This window comes from Leptonychotes weddellii, chromosome 2 (genome assembly GCF_054177405.1).
Source record: "Leptonychotes weddellii isolate Sample4059 chromosome 2, ASM5417740v2, whole genome shotgun sequence".
NCBI classification, from domain to species: Eukaryota; Metazoa; Chordata; class Mammalia; order Carnivora; family Phocidae; genus Leptonychotes; species Leptonychotes weddellii.
This window is the reverse complement of record NC_138370.1, coordinates 171,442,230-171,458,263: the sequence shown is the minus strand read 5'-3', so window position 1 is coordinate 171,458,263 and position 16,034 is coordinate 171,442,230. Positions and strand designations below refer to the sequence as shown.

Genomic DNA, 16,034 nt, shown 5'->3' with positions numbered 1-16,034 from the left:
GATTTCTTCCTCCTTGAACTCGCCATAATAATTACTACTTCCTGGGGTTGTTTGGGGGCATTTTCAATGAGTTCTTATATATAATGTCCATTTCACTTCGCTGCGTTAAATATAAACTCTGTCAGGAAACGGGTTTACTTTGCTTCTTTGTATTTCTTTTTTTGTTGTTGTTGTTTTACATAATGATTGTGTTTTGCTTTCATAATAAGAAAACATATCCAGTGTATTTAATTCTGTAAAAGGCTGACTGAATAAGAATGCCTGCGAAAACCAAGACTCGGGGGACTTGCGTGACCACCTCCAACAAGTCAGCTGCTCAGGAGTAGAAGTGAAATTGAAATCAGGCCTCTCTCCCCTAGGTGCAGGTACAAGGGCTGCCTTAGGCTCTACCTCCACTTTGTGCTTTTCTCTTTGCCATTTTGACCCCTGGGAGTTTAAATTTCCTTTCCATTTCAGGATTACACATTCAGAGTTGATTTTAAAACACACACATATTTATGTCTCAATGCATATGGAATTATGTGTCTATAAATGCATATCGATCTTTCAGGAAATAGATAAACAGACTCCCAACCTAAGCAAAAGTCTGTCTACACCATGAGTCGGCTTTCCACAAAATCTACAAGATGGGAACACATACAGTTTGCAATTTCTCTTTTCTAAGTGGGTTTCCAGAGACCCATTGCCACCTGGGGTGAAGTACACAGCCCTGAGACCATTCTGAAGGCCAATGGTTTCATCCCCTTTATTGTAGGTTTTGCCCATTGCTAAGATCAGAAATGTATGCAAGCACTCTTCGAGGCAAAGATGTGTGACAAGGGAGCTTCTTGTTAGTATTAACTACTTCTCCAGTCTTCATATTGCTTTGTCCACTCTGAGTTAACAGGGGGTTAAAATCCACGCTCAGGGACCTGCTGAAGTTGGGAGTCGGTGAACCTGCCACTTCCAGAGTAACAGGGGATCTCAGTGAAGACAAATCTCACAATGCAAGTAAAAAATAAATCTGATGACCACAGAGAGACATTAAAAATTAAAATGAACAATGAAGAAAGGAGAGGGCAAGAGAGAAGCATAATAGCCATGAAAAACATTTCTTTTTAAAGTAACAAAGGAATATAGATTCTGCAATAAGTACAACACAGACAGCTATTTTGAGTCTGGGGCAAGTTAATTATATTCAAAAAAGACAGGGTCTCCAGGACTTTTTTTTTTTTTTTTTGCAGTGAAATATTTTAGTTCCTTCATATAGAGACATATTACACAATGTTAACAACCATGAAAAACAATACAAAATGCCCTCAATTTACCAAGTAGAAAAATATAACTAGTATATATGGCAATTGTGAATCTAATACTGTACAGAAGTAATTTATGGATTTTACAAATAAATTATAGCTTAAATGCCCTTTTAAAATTCTTTTTTTTTTTTTCCTCCCCCGATATACACCAGAACTTACAATAGGAAAGGTTCCGAGCCTGGGTTATTGCAGATCAGTGCCAGTCAAATGTCCTGCCCACAAGCTCGAAGAATTTCTTATTTGGCTCGTGAAAATATTCGTGCAGTTTACTGAGGAGTCTGGGGTCAACTTGGGGGTGCGCCCGGCCTTTGGACTCGTGCAAGCAGCGGTCCCGTCCGCCGTCCCGCAGGCAGTAAAAGCCCTTGGTTTTGTTAAAGTAGAAGTTCGAGGCGTTGATCCGCGGCGACAGCTTCAGGAACCGCTCGACCTTCTGGATCTCCGGGAAAGGGTCCCTGATGAGGCGGTCGCCGTCGACTATGTGGATGCGGCGCAGCGGGAAGAAGCGCAGCCAGTTCTGCAAGTGCACGTGGTAGAGGCTGCGGTTGAGCGCCTTGTAGCCCACGTTGAGCCGGCCGTCGCGCACCAGGAACTCCTCGATGGACGGGTAGGGCTTGCGCTTCTGCACGTGGTTGTAGAACACTTGGGTGTAGTCGGACAGCACGCGCTCGGACGGGTCCCGCAGGATGAGCAGCAGCCGGATGCCCGGGTTCATGCTGTGGACGCGCTCAGGCACTTTGGGCGACGTGAAGTACGCGGGGGTCTTCTCCACCGTGAGCTGGTGCGGGGATGAGAAGGGCATCTGGCCCAGGTACCAGCCCAGGCCTTGGCTGTAGTGCTCCTCCCAGTCGAAGAAGTGGACCTCGTTCTCGGCGGCCGCCACGTCGGGGTGCAGGCTGAGCATCTCCAGCAGCGCGCGCGTGCCGCCCTTGCGCACGCCGATGATGATGGTCTGCGGCAGCTGCTGGGCCGAGCCGTTGGGGGCCGCGCCTTGTCGGCCCTCACCCTGGAGGCTGGCTGCTCTGCGCGCGAGCTCCGGCTGGCCCTGCGCGTCCCCGGGCGCTGCGGGGCGGGAAGGCACTAGCTGGAGCTGGGCCACCAGCAGCACCGCGCCCAGGAGCAGCGCGGCCGTGCTGGACACCATGGTGGCTTCACTGGGCCCGGCGTCGCTGGGTCATGAAGCGCTGCCGCGGGGAATGCCTCCTAATCAGTGACACATGGGTGTCGCAGGCCGCCAGTTACTAGGAAATAAAGGGGAAAGATATTAACCCCAAATACAGACAGGGCTTACTGGAGCTGACAACTCTGTAGTCTTGGGTACAGCAGTCACCTCTCTGGGGCTCTCTCCGTTTCTTTATCCTATCGTGCAGGGAGTGGCAAACACTTTTTCTACAGGGCCAGATAGGAAATGTTCTAGGTTTTGCAGGACACAGTCTCTATGGCAACTCCAAGTATGCTGTTTTGCTCAGGTGGCCTTGGACAGTACACAGAGGAATGGGTGTGGCTGTGTTCCAATAAAACTTTACTTATGGATATTGAAATCTGAATTTCATATAATGTTCATGCATCATTAAATATGATTTTCTTTTGATTTTTTTCAATAATTCATACGTTCAGCTCTCTGTGTTCACAAAATCATGGACAGATTTGGCCCGGCGGTCAGAGTTTGCCAATCTCTGCTGTAAAGGAAATGGTGGGAAAGGTCTTTTGGACCTCAGCAAACATCACTGAAATATCTACTACCTGCCAGTCCCAGGCAGAGGGGCTGGTGATAGAGAAGCAGACGTTGTTCCTGTCCCCAGCCACCCAGCGGGGGCTCCTGATCTAACAGGGCAGGCGAACCTGTTTGAAAGACTGAACAATTAGCTCCCATTCTTTACTCCTCCCTGCATCCAATCCTTACTATGGCCTCACTGTGGGGTGAGTGTGCTCCCCAGCGATTTCATTTGGGTTTGGCCAATGGCTTGTGAGTGGAAATGACAAGATGCCATTCCCCAGCCTCGGTCTCGAGAAGCTTTGTGTGTTTGCACTTGCCCTCTTGCGCTTCTGCCACGACCGTGAGCAGAACGTGCCCCGGCCAGCCACTGGGTTCCAGAGGAAGGTGAGAGACATGTACAGCAGAGTCACATGCAAGCCCACTGTGTGCAACACAGCCATCCTTGCTCGGGAGGGAGAATCCACCCTTGTGGCTAGAAGCCATTGCATTTTGGGGCGGTTGGTATTGCAGAATAAATGTGGCCAAGGTTAACTGATATCACCTGACTGCAGGCTTCAGTGCTATGCATGCTCTGATTATAGTTTAGGCAGGGTGGTATGAGGACACATGGGCACTCATTTTGCCTGGAACAACTTGGGATGGCCTCATGGTAGAGAAAGTGTTCGAAGGGAGCCTAGAGGGGTAAACACGGAGGGGGCTGGAAAGAGCAGAGCTCCTTCGCGTGTGCAAAGTTGTACCGCTCATGAAGTGGTTTTGCAGTCTCATCAGTTGACTGGCACCGTGACCCTACAGTGCAAGGTAGCAAGCAGGACAGGTATAGATAGGAATCTTGCCCAAGGACACGGGAATTTAGTCCACTTCAAAATTCAGAGCCCAAATTCAGAACTCTGAACGCAGGGCTCTTTCCACAAACAGCCCTCTTTATACTTTCTCCTCTTTATCAAGCTGAACTTTATAACATTTAGGCATTGAAGTCCCACAAGGACACAGCCACTGCTGGGCCAGATGGCAGCAGCTTCCCAAGGACAGAGGAGTCACGTCCGTGTTTCAGGGAACCGATAAACTACCATCATTAAGAGGTGTTTGACGGTCTCCCAGGAAGAGGGCATTGGAAGTTCTTGAAAGTAATCTGTCCTAACACAGTTAGGGAAGGGTGAGTGACAGGCCTGCCTTGGGGACTGTGGGCTTTAGAGAGCCAGTAAAAATGTTCTCCATCAAGAGAGCCCATCGTCTTCTTTATGCCAGGTTTAAAATTCACTTTATTAGTTTAAAACTTGTGTAGAATGTATAAACGAAGAATTTTTATGGTCTTCCATTTTTTATAATCAAACCAATTGCACTACCTCCCTCAGATATCAATTGTATTAGCTGCTTTGAAAAATGTGTATTAAAATGTCTTAACTTAAAAAAGCAATTAGAAACTGGACATTTTTAGAGAATCACAGAACTAGAGAAGGGACTTGCAAGATCAGCTGGCTTAATTATTTAGGGAAAAAAAGAAGGATGGGATGACTGATCAAGATGTGGTCCAAAGTTTTCTACGATTGAATGAGCTCAATTTAATGGAACTTTCCCTTACTCAGTTGAATGCTTTAGTACGTTTCAGTCAAATTTCATTTCCTTCTCAGTGTGGGTCTGACCCATATGGGTTGACCAAATGGATGCCACTGTGCTTGCCTTTTACATGTTTGGGGTGTGTATGTACACCTGTGCATAGGCATGCTTGTGTATGTCTGTGCATGTGTGTTTGCTCTTGTATGCGTATGCACATAGGCAGGGGGGAGGTGGGTGAAGTACAGGGGAGAGTAACCACTCCATACTAAATAGCTCTATTCTTTTTTTTTTTTTTTTAAGAGTGGGGAAGAGAGAGACCGAGGTGAGGGGGGCAGAGGGAAAGGGAGAGAGAGAATGTTAAGCTAGTGTGGAGCCTGACGTGGGGTTCGATCTAATGAACCTCAGATCATGACTTGAGCTGAATTAAGAGTCAGGTGCTTAACGGACTGAGCCCCTAGATCACACTACTGTCAGTGATGAGTATTGCTGACCCCATCTCCTAGCTCTGTATTCAGACTCAGAAAACAACCACAGATCCCAATCCTTCAACACCTAAGGGGACAGAATCGGAGGCCAGATCTGAAAGTCATCTTTTTTTACTCTATTATGAGGCATATTGATTAGTATAGTGCACATCTGAGTTTCTTTTTTTTCCTAAAAGGAAATTATCAACAGAGAAGAACCTAAATACATACATATGTATATATATGTATGTATACATATATACATATATATATGTACTTTTTACAAAAAACAAAACAAAACAAAAAAGGGCAGTTAGTAATTTCAAAGTTCCCCACTTCTGCTTTAATACTTTCTAAAAATGTATTAAATGTTTAAAGCCTTCTACATTCCAAAAATATTTGAGGTATATAGAAAAAAAACACTTAGCTAAAATCTCATGCACACACTATATATAGAGAGAGAGAAGTGTGTATATGTATGAGCTACACACACACACACATATGTACAGCGTGTATACGTACAGAACTCTAGTTAGGTTTTATATATATACACAGATAAGACATGCATATGTATATACACACACATATGTGGACATCTAAATACATATATAATACATATTACACACACGCAGTGGTCACTGAGAGCCAACTTCCTCCTGTGGTAGTTGGATAATTTGACCTCAGTGGCACGGCCAGAATTTCTGGGCCTTTTAGTAACACTCTCAGAAAAGAGAGGACCCTCAAGCTCAGGTGAACCTGTGAGCCAGGACCCCGGAGCCACACTGTTCCTGACGTCAGAGCACATGAGAGCCAGGAGGCCCAAGACGGCTTGTCTAAGGCCACATAGAAAACCCAGGCCTAGACCTCGTGGCTCCGGAATTCCAGTTCTATCTATCTGCCATTATTGCCTTCTCCCTAGCATGTGGCCTTCATAGACTAATAAGGGCAATATTTTGGGGGACCTAAAGAAGGAAGACCCTCAAAAACCTAGCGAGCCGTGACAAAGTCCCGGGCCACCGAGTCCACAATCCGCTGACACAAAGGATTGGGATAGAGCAGCATGGAGTCAGACTCACACATTTGTTCTATTCAGTAGGGGAGTCAACGGGAATTAGCCAGGCTCTGGGGTCAGGAACGTGGCTCTGGGTCTGACTTCAGTCAAAGCGGCTTAACCACTCTTAGCCTCAGTTTCCTCATCTGTAAAATGGTAATAAGTCCACCCACCTCAAATGGTTTCCTTGAGACTGAAATGAGGTGACATATATCTATAAGCACTCTTCAACAGAAATATTAACGTGAGCCACATATGCACTTTTTCACTTATCAGACAAATATCCAAATTTATTGAACTTAAGCTACCTATCCGACATTTTAACTAAGTTATAAGATTAACTTTCTGTTCTTACCAATACCTTCTCCCCTCCATAATGCCAAGCACAGCACCTTCCCCACGGTAGTTGTGCAGCAGATGAATTATATAAATAAAAGGATAACATACATTTTTACTATATTCCCAGGAAAATTCCATTATTCATAGGCAACCAAGAGATGCTCATGAAGGCAACAGTCCCCCCCCCCCAAAGGTGACAGTAACCACCATTTATTTCTATGTGTCTGACACTTAGTCACATCTCGCCCTATGACAAAGCATCTATTATTATGGCTTTTATTATAAATGTTCAAATGACCCAGGAGCCACATTAAAAAAAAAAAGAAATATTTTTATCTTAACCCAAAGATCCAAAACAATTATCACATAATCCCTATATAAACACATAATCCCTATATAAAATTAAGGGGATATTTTGCTTTTTTTTTTTTTTTTTTTTTTACCAAGTCTTCAGAATCCAGAATGTGAGTATCCGTTTACTCCTATAGCACATCTCAAGGCCCTGATGTGTGGCTGGTGGAAGCTGGAGGGGCAGCACAAAGGTACCCAGCACTGAGCAGAGTTGCAATTCTTAATTTAAGTGAAGAAAGGGCTCTCTGAATAATCAGATCCCCCACCCCACTCACAAATTAGGAGGAAGGCAAGTTTGAACTTAACAGGCAGCACAAAGGCAAACTGATCATCCTCCCTCCAGAAGTGAACCAGGTAATATTGACCAAATGGAACCTTCTGGAAGCTTGGAGCCCTGAGCTGGCATGGGCCGGGAGAGAATGCTCAACAGTACCTGGAACCCAGGCCACCTGCCTCACCAAAAGCAATGCTCCCATCTGCAGCACTTGTTACTGAGCAGACACTAGGCTGGCAACCTCGCACCAGGACCCCTGTGATGCTCACGGCAAGTCCTCAAGAGAACTGATTTCACTACAAGAAAGTGAGGCTCAGGGAAATTCAGAGATTTGTCCAGAAAGGTAGAGGCTGAACTAGGATCCAAACTCAGTCTGAGCAGACAAAGCCAGGGATGTCGCTGCCCCTTTTACTCCTTGGCGATGCCTGGAGTTAGGCTACAAGTAGTTCCTGTGCCTGACGGTGAGCTTCTCTGGTCCTGTTGAAATTCATGCCTGGTAATGGTCCTTTGATGAGGATTTCTTGGAAGGATGAGCAAAACAAACCCTCGCCTTCCCTTTGTGGATGGGTTAAAAGGTCCCAAAAAGAGATCTAGCTCCCTCTCCGTTCACTCCCCTTTATCAAAGATGCTATTTTCTTGGTCCTGCTGTGCTAAACCAAGCCCTGAGCTGCAAAAATTCAAAAGGCAAGAGTCTTCCCCGTCAGCAACACCAGGCTTCCTTGGGCCCCACCGTGAAGGTGTTGATCACATGCCAGGGACAACATTTGCTGCTCCCTCTTTCCAGGACGCTGGGTCCGAGGCTTTTTGGGGCTGGCTCTTTCCTGTCATTCCAGTTTTATTTCAAACACTGGCTTTCCCTACAACATGGGCCCACCACATTCTTTCCCATCATCCCGTTTTATATTCCTCATGTACTATCCAAAACTATATGTGCTTGTTTGCAGTCTGCCCCTCCGCCCGACAATGACAATGTCAGAGCCTCCCAACAGCGTCCTGACTCTCTCTCTGCTGCATCCCCCAGGGCCTGGCATGATTTCTGTGCACAGGAGGCGCTAGAGATCCTACTTGCTGAATGAACATGTCAAATGTAGAGGAAGTTCAAGCAAATGGCCCAAGGTACCGAGAAAGGCTTTTAATTCAATAGAAAGACATCCTGAACAGTTTGTCTACGAAAAACACTGCATCAAACGGTAGTGAGTTCTTCATCCTGAGAGAATCAGGCAGAAACCAGGTGTCAAGATTCCTATTGGTGACTGGACAAGATCACCTGAGAGTCTAGAAAATATTTTAATTAAAACAGGAGGGGAAACAGTGAAATAACCCTTCAAGATATTTTAATTTTCTCCTTAAGTCTTCTTATTGCATAATTCACATCATGACCTAGATTTCAAATGTAATTAACTACAATGTATTCCCTCAGTCCCACCACTGCAACATATTTGTGGAGAAAGTGAAATAACTAGAATATTCCACGAGTGGTAAATTCAATGCATCAGAAATGGCACTGCCTATGTAATCCCTCTGTCTGCAGGACACCCTTCCAGCCCCTCCACAAGAACTAGGCACAGAGCTGGCACAGACCAGAAGCTCCTCTAGGGTAACAGGGATGCTCGAAACACTCAACCACAAGTTGTTTAAGGGATTTAACGAAAGGGATGGAAAAGAGATTACTAACTGGGCGCCCGGTGTGTGCAGGGGGCGAGTCCGAGTGCATAAATGATCTCTTCTAATACTCGCAACAAAACCAAGAGGTAGGGCGCCTGGGTGGCTCAGATGGTTGGGCGTCTGCCTTCGGCTCAGGTCATGATCCCAGGGTCCTGGGATCGAGTCCCGCATCGGGCTCCCTGCTCCGCGGGAAGCCTGCTTCTCCCTCTGCCTCTCTCTCTCTCTCTCTCTGTCTCTCATGAATAAATAAATAAAAAATCTTTAAAAAAAAAAAAAAAAACCCAAGAGGTAGTTATTCCCATTTTATCTTCCTTTTTTGAAGCAACGAAAAGGTAACGTATAGTAGTGGAAAAGCAAAGGCACTTTTGCAATTGGGCAGAAGCGGGCTAGTGTTCTTCTAGCTCTCTGAACTCAGATAAGTGTCTTCCTTGTCTGGGGCTCAACATGCCATTCTGCAAAATGGGCAAAACCTACTTCCACGTGGATGCCATCAACATTAAGTAATATTACCCTTGCCAAACATATAGCACAGGGCTTGGCATCCAGCAGACTTTCAGCAAATGAGACTGCCCGGCCTTTCTCCCCATGACAGATATGCAAATATGCTATTAAGGTTCAATGACCTTCTCAAGGTCATAGACCTAAGAAGCGAGAGAAGGAACACTCTATGGGCCATCTCTAAAGCCCCCTGTGCTTCTTTTTCTTTGAATGGCGCTGCCCCCCTGTGGGCAGTGGGGCATGCATTCCAGGCAGAGGAGAGAGCTTCCCCAGGAAGATGAGAAGAGGAGAAAGGACTAGAGGTATTACACTGCCAGACAAAAACAAGCATCCAAGGGTGCTGAGTGATTTAATTTTCTGGAATGTACTGAAACCGCAGTAAGCACAACAGAACTGTCATTTCCATATCCAACCAAACTTCTGAGCAATCAACAGTGCTTTCGTTTTTGTTTTTGTTTTTTGGTGCATCTTTAGCAGTCAAAAACATCTTCACTTTCACCTTTAAACCACTACTTAAGGGCATGTTGCAGAAGTGTCAACTTTCCATCCTTGGCAGGTCATCTTGGAAACCGAGAAAGAGGAAACAGATTCAGCTTGTGCCTGTCAGTCTACGAAAGGACTGTGATATCTCAAGAATTCCATAAATATTTATTTTCTTGAAACTGCCTGCACATGAGACTCTTCAACAAATGTTGACACCCACCTTTGTCTGTGGATTTGCTTATGGTAATTGCTGTGAGGCCTACCTCACATGGGGTGGAAAGGGTGCAGGGCAGAAAAGACCCAAGGTCAGTCCACATCGTGTAAATAAGTTTCCCCGGGTCACACTTACTGTCTGGGGAAAGGAAGTGTAGTTGGCCCCATTTTCCCCTCAAGAAAGCAGAGGACTTTTTGAACACTGACTCCTCCATCCTTTCTATCCTGCCTAGCATCCACAGCAGTGCTGGGAGTTTCCATATTCACAAAAGGCTACCTGGATAATGAACAGAACTCCACAGGACTGAAGGAAGGAGGTACCTCGGCAAGCCAGCGAGGGCCGCATGCTGTGGCAGGGATTTGGGGCCAGAAAATTTCCATCGCACTGCTGTTTCTGAGCCTCTGAGAACTCCAGGATACCATGAGGATGATAAATGCAATCTGTCCCATAGGAGGTCTGAAGCCAATCCACATAACATTCTTCTCCAAATGAGAGGAGAGATTAGGGCTGAAGGACCTGGATGGGTAGTTGCAGGTGGGGGGTGAGTTCAGCTTCCTTTCCAGGAGCTCTGGATGCCGCACTGCCTAGCACAGTGCTTTCCAAACTCAGACATGCACATCAGTCCCTGGGAGATCTGGTTCAAAACGCAGTTTCTAATCCAAGAGGTCTGGAGAGAGGCCCTAGTGTCTGTGTTTCTAACAAGCTCCCCGGGGAACTGGGCTGCCCACCCTCAGCCCTTAGAATGGCAAGGACCCGGTGAGTTCCAAACGCCTGGGCCCATTCGGGTCCAAATTCTGATCGCCTTGGCCTGGGGCCGGGGGCGGCCAGTGTTCCTTTGGTTTTTGTTTCTTCCTATTGTTGGGGCAGTTTGTTTTTAATTCCAGGATCGGTAACCACTGTGGTAGACAAAATAGACAGGGATCGGCCTGGCCACAGAGGTGGAATTAGCTGCAGAGGGGGGTGGAGGGGACATACTGGAATGAACAGAGGATTTAGAGCCAAAAATGCCAGCTCAAATCTCAGCTCTATAATTTCACATCCACAAGATGGCATTGAAACTTGGAGCCTTAGATAGAACCCATTGGCTCTATATACTAATTGGGAGGATTAACTAAAACGGTCTATGTGGAAGCTGAGGATATTGCCATATTGCCTGGCCCATGGCAAGCCCTCAAATCAGGGTAGCTATTTTTGTCCCTTAAAAAAAAAAAAAAAAATTCAGGCTGTGCGGTATAAATGGGATCTGGGGATGATAATTAGTCAAACGCATTTGTTCATGATCCAAAGTACTGCAGTGACTCAACCAGACAGAGGCTCGAGGAAGAGAGGACAGTGACGTGGAGGAAGGATGCAGGCTCTCTGTCTGTGAAGGGCCACGCGGTGGGCCCCCCGTAAATGCCCCTCGCACCCAGGAGGAGCGGCCAGGTGTGCGGCCTCGGCGGGGCCCCGGGGAGGGAGGAGGAGGAGGAGCTCCTCAACATGTTTAATCTGCCTGGCTGTGCACAGAAGGCGGTGGTGACCTAAATAAATCCTTCATTAGAAGCAGAGACACACACAGGCAGCACAGCGGAGCTCTGGGACAGGAGGGCGGACGGGCCTCTCTTATTATTCGGTGCAGCTGATGGGAGAAGGGGCCCTGCTAGCACACGGAAGATCCGAGACCCGCCGCCTTAGGGTACCTGGGGACGTGCAGCTTCAGTCCCTGCTCCAGGTGCGACCCAGCCTCCCCACGGGGCGCCGCGTGACTGTGGGCGCTTCCACGGCTGGGCAGACAGTCATCATCACCCCGCAGGTGGCCGGCAGCCATGAATCCCTAGCATTTCCCCAGAAATAGCCAGCAAAAAGACCCACAGGCAATCAGAAGCCCAAGGGCCACGTGCCATCATCTTGTCCCATCCTTATCCCCCCGCAGGTAAGGTAGGAGGAGCGTGGGAACCCCAGGGTCAAGCACGCAGGGGCTAAACTGAATTGGAAATCCAGGTCACCTGATCCCCACCCCACTGGATGCGAGACACATGGAAATCTGTGCTTCTCTCATGGGAGGGCAGAGAACATTAGAATAATTTGCTGCTGAAAATAAATATGAGCAAACCAAAGGAAATTCTTCCCCTAGATGAGCAAAGTGGAGGGAGGATTTATCTCATTTCTTGAGCCTGCTTCTCTGGACTGAGTATCTGTGTTCCTTCAAAATTCGTATGTTAAAGCCTTAATCCACAATGGGATGGTATTTGGAGGTGCGGATTCTGGGAGATAATTAGATTTAGATGAGGTCATAAAGGAAGGACCCAGGACAGGATTAGTGATGGGGTAAGAAGAAGAGAGACCAGGGCTGTCTCTCTCTGCCATGTGAGGACACAGCCTGCAAGCCGGGAAGAGGGCTCTCGGCAGGAGCTGAACCTGGGGGCATCTTGATCTTGGACTTCCCAGACACCGCCACAACTGTGGGAAAGAATGTTTGTTGTTGATTTAGCCACGTGGTCTCTGGTATGTCGTTACGGCTGCCCGTGCCGACGAATACACAGCCCTTACCGGTAAAAGCAAAGACAAGGAGTTTTCCTGGGACTGCTGTGTATTTCCTGGAGTAACGGGTGACATCTAGGCACAAAGCTGGCTGGTCGGCGGGGACGGCAGCAGGCAGTCACGTATGGATCTGTCTTAAGGACAGAGCTGCTCTCAACCCCCCCCAACTCGTCTCGTTGGAGACAAAGGACCAGCGTGACCCGATTTTTGAAGCTTTCAAGATTCAACTGTGGATATTTATGTGAAAACTCCTGATTTTTATGAAGGTCCCAGACAGGTATTAGCTGCCAAGTAAGGTGAAGGTGGGGGGTGAGAAAGACTGATGGGTAAGCCTGCAGACACTGGTGATGCCTGAGGTCCAGACTCTACCCAGAGGTGATTGCTTTTGCAAGGCACCCACAATGTTCCTAAAATTGTTCTGAGTTACGGGGGATATCAAAAGAATCCAGCCGCTGTCCTCAAAGCACCCCGTAAAGTAGAAGACACACTTTTAAGGACAGTGATCACCATGTTCAGTGTCCGGCTGCAGATCTGGCCGCAGCTATGGGACAGACCAGCAGTGACGCTGAGCTGGAGGAAGAGCAGGGGAGCCCCTGTACGACCCCCCAGAAAAGGCAGCCGGTGTCCGGGCAGCCATCTGGGAGGAGACTTAGGGTCTGCTCCTGCGCTGGGGCTGGTTTGGAGGTGCCGTCAATGGGACACGGGGGCAGATGTAAGGCTGCTCCAGCCAGCAGGTGCGGTGTCTGGAGAGGCTTCGGGCTCAGGGATTTAGAAAGACAGGGAGGGAAAAGAGCCGTGGAGATGGAAGGAAGCGTCAGGTCCTGAGCCTGAATCCCAGTAACATCACTTACACGCTCCAAGTTGGGGTGACTTAATGGAAAATCTTGGAAACTACTGCTCATGTGTGGCCCAAGAGTTTGTCTTTCCTTTTGAATATGCCTGTTCTTGGTTTAACGGGATCACGTAAAAACAGACATTTAAGTGAGCACTTGGCGTTGACAGGGACCAGGAAACGCATCCGCAGATCAATGAGGAAGCCGGCCTTGCCTGGGAGAAGCTGAGGGGGAAACGGGCAGGGGGACAATTAAAGCAGGCTGCCGTAGCTAGTTTTGATTTTATATTGCCCATGTTTCATCCTGTCCTGAATTAAATCATTGCTGTCCACGTGATGGCACGGGATAAAGCGAGAGCACCTTTTTTTTTTTTTTTTCCTCTACTGCACACACATACACACACGCAACTATGATTTCTTTCTATCCCTCACTTGACAAACTTTAAAAACACCAATTAAGCTGAATATTCCTTTATTCTGAAGCTCTGGGTTCTATAAAATGAGCCAGTATCCCCTCTGCCTCTGGAGCTTTACCTTCTCTATAAGGAGTTTACTTAAACGGGGAGTACCGGTCTATCTCACTCTTGAAGGGCCATGTAATCTACCCAGAAGAACACCAAGACCTTGCACTTGACACAACCTTTTCTGTGATCTCTTGTTATCTTGTTCCAGTATCTTCAGATTCAATACCATACTACATGTTAAGTTAAATCATCACCAGCCTGATCATTTATTCTTTCTGAATGGTGATGCAAAATGATTTATATTTTATGCTTTTAAAATATTATTCATTTCTTATGACTTAAAGTACATAAAACAACCTGGCATTAGGGGAAGACGTTCAGGAATCGTCATGATGAATTATTAGAGCTCAGATGGGGGAGGCTGGTGGTTAAGAGGGTGGGTTTGAATTCTGGCTCATCCCTTACTGCCCCTGGGTGACCAAGAGCAAGTTATGTGACCCTGTGGGCCTCGTTTCATCACCTGAAATGTAGGGTTGGTAACAGCACCAACTTTGTAGATTGTCATGGGGATTAAAGGAAACAACACATGAAGTGCTAAGAAGAAAACCCTTACCAAATGTTATTATTGTCACTGATCTCCAGCTTCCATTGTTCTAGCTGAGAAAGGTCCTACTCAGGTAGTCTATATCGCTTTGCTAACACAGATCATTCCGGGAACATAAGATGCACCTCCACAAAGTCTTCTTTGCTTGAAAGGGCCGATGATACACACGAGTGAACAGGATGCTGAGCTGGGGCTTCAGGAGCTGAGATCTAGCCCCAAGTTCTGCCCTGACTTCTGTGTAACCTTGGTGAGGACGCAGAAATACTCGACGCCTTGTTTACAACAGGAAACAATCTGGTCATAAATCCGAAGATCCCCTGCCCTCTTATATCTACCTAAAATAAACTGCGAAGGCTTTAGAGAAATCAAGAAATACAAATGTTCGTCATTTGTATACTATCATACACAATTCCAAAGAAAAGGATTACTATGAAAAGTAAACCATATAGTTTTGTCACTTGTGCTAGCAATCAGTCTAACATTTCAGAGGTTAAAGGGAGTAACATGTATTAAATTTCTACACTGCTGAGGTCTTTTGGATAATGGGAAACAAGAGAGCTTCTAGCAGGAAAAGACTGTTCCCGTGGGTCAGATCCTCCTAACAGCACCTGCTGCCTTGCTTCTATTCAGATCATATTCAGCGTTCCTTCAATGAATATTAATCGAACCTAAGACCCGATTAAAAGGTGGATCAGCTAGATTTGGGGACAATCTATAAAGAATGCTGAGCCATTACTGGAAAAAAACAAGATGAAGAAATGAACATTATATGAAAAGTTTCTCAGTGACAATAAAATATACAATTAGAAGAAGCCCTTCAGCCTGGGGTGGGGGCAGAGGGCTTGCATGTAGATAGCTATGATTTCCTTTAACCCAACCCCAAAGGGTCAGCTTAATGACCTTAATGACCTTAATACCTTCCAGGCTGGATGGAGGCAGTTTACTCTAGGGTTTTGCTTGCTTAGGTGAGATATGGAAGTTTAGGAGTGAACAGAATTGCTTAGGACAACAGAGGAGAATGAGAGCTGCCACAGGGGTCTGGCTACTTGGTTCTTAACACATATAACACTCAGCCTCTCTCTAAATAAATGAAGAAGTAACCTTCGAAGAATGTTATGATGTGAGAAAACCAAAGCATCAGTCTGCCCAGAATACCCACAATTCAGAGTCAAGACCTAAATAGACTTGCTGTGTACCCGGCACTGGAAGTGGAGACAAAGTTGACATCCTGTCTCTTCCCTCAAATACCTCAGGTTCATGCCAGAGTCCAGGCATGAGGTGGAAATTGAGGGAAAGGAGGCACAAAGAGTGTGGCAAATGCACTGGGGATAGGTCTGGAAGGGAGCTATTGTTAGAAGGCTGCTTGTTAGAAGGGCAGAAAGACGCACAGCCAACAGAATAATGCACATACACGCATCATACATAAAATCATTTGGCCACATTCATGTGTCATATGAACCATAACAGACCTACAATTAGAAATAGTTTATGTTTGTGTTTCAAGATCAATGAAAAACGATGTGGGAATGCATGACCATGTCCCATTGACTGTACTTTTCTCCAACTCTCGGTGAACCAGAAAGAAAAAGCAGAGTCATCGGTGGGGGAGGGAGTGAAGGAGAAACAGGACTCTGCCTAGAGCTGTCAGTTGGATTTGCAGGGACCCGAGTAGGGTTCACTCATGGGGTACCCCAGGCAACTCCTCCCAA

General features: G+C 46.6%; 1 protein-coding gene across 1 annotated transcript in view; it reads right to left on the bottom strand.

Moving 5' to 3' along the window:
- Positions 1-637: 637 nt before the first annotated feature.
- Positions 638-16,034, bottom strand: part of HS3ST1 (heparan sulfate-glucosamine 3-sulfotransferase 1) — a 30,168-nt gene continuing 14,771 nt past the window's right edge. The window contains exon 2 of the mRNA XM_081812608.1: positions 638-2,536. Within this exon, the coding sequence (XP_081668734.1) occupies positions 1,492-2,439 (948 nt within the window). The 5' untranslated portion in view covers positions 2,440-2,536 and the 3' untranslated portion in view covers positions 638-1,491. The remainder of the gene's footprint in view (positions 2,537-16,034) is intronic.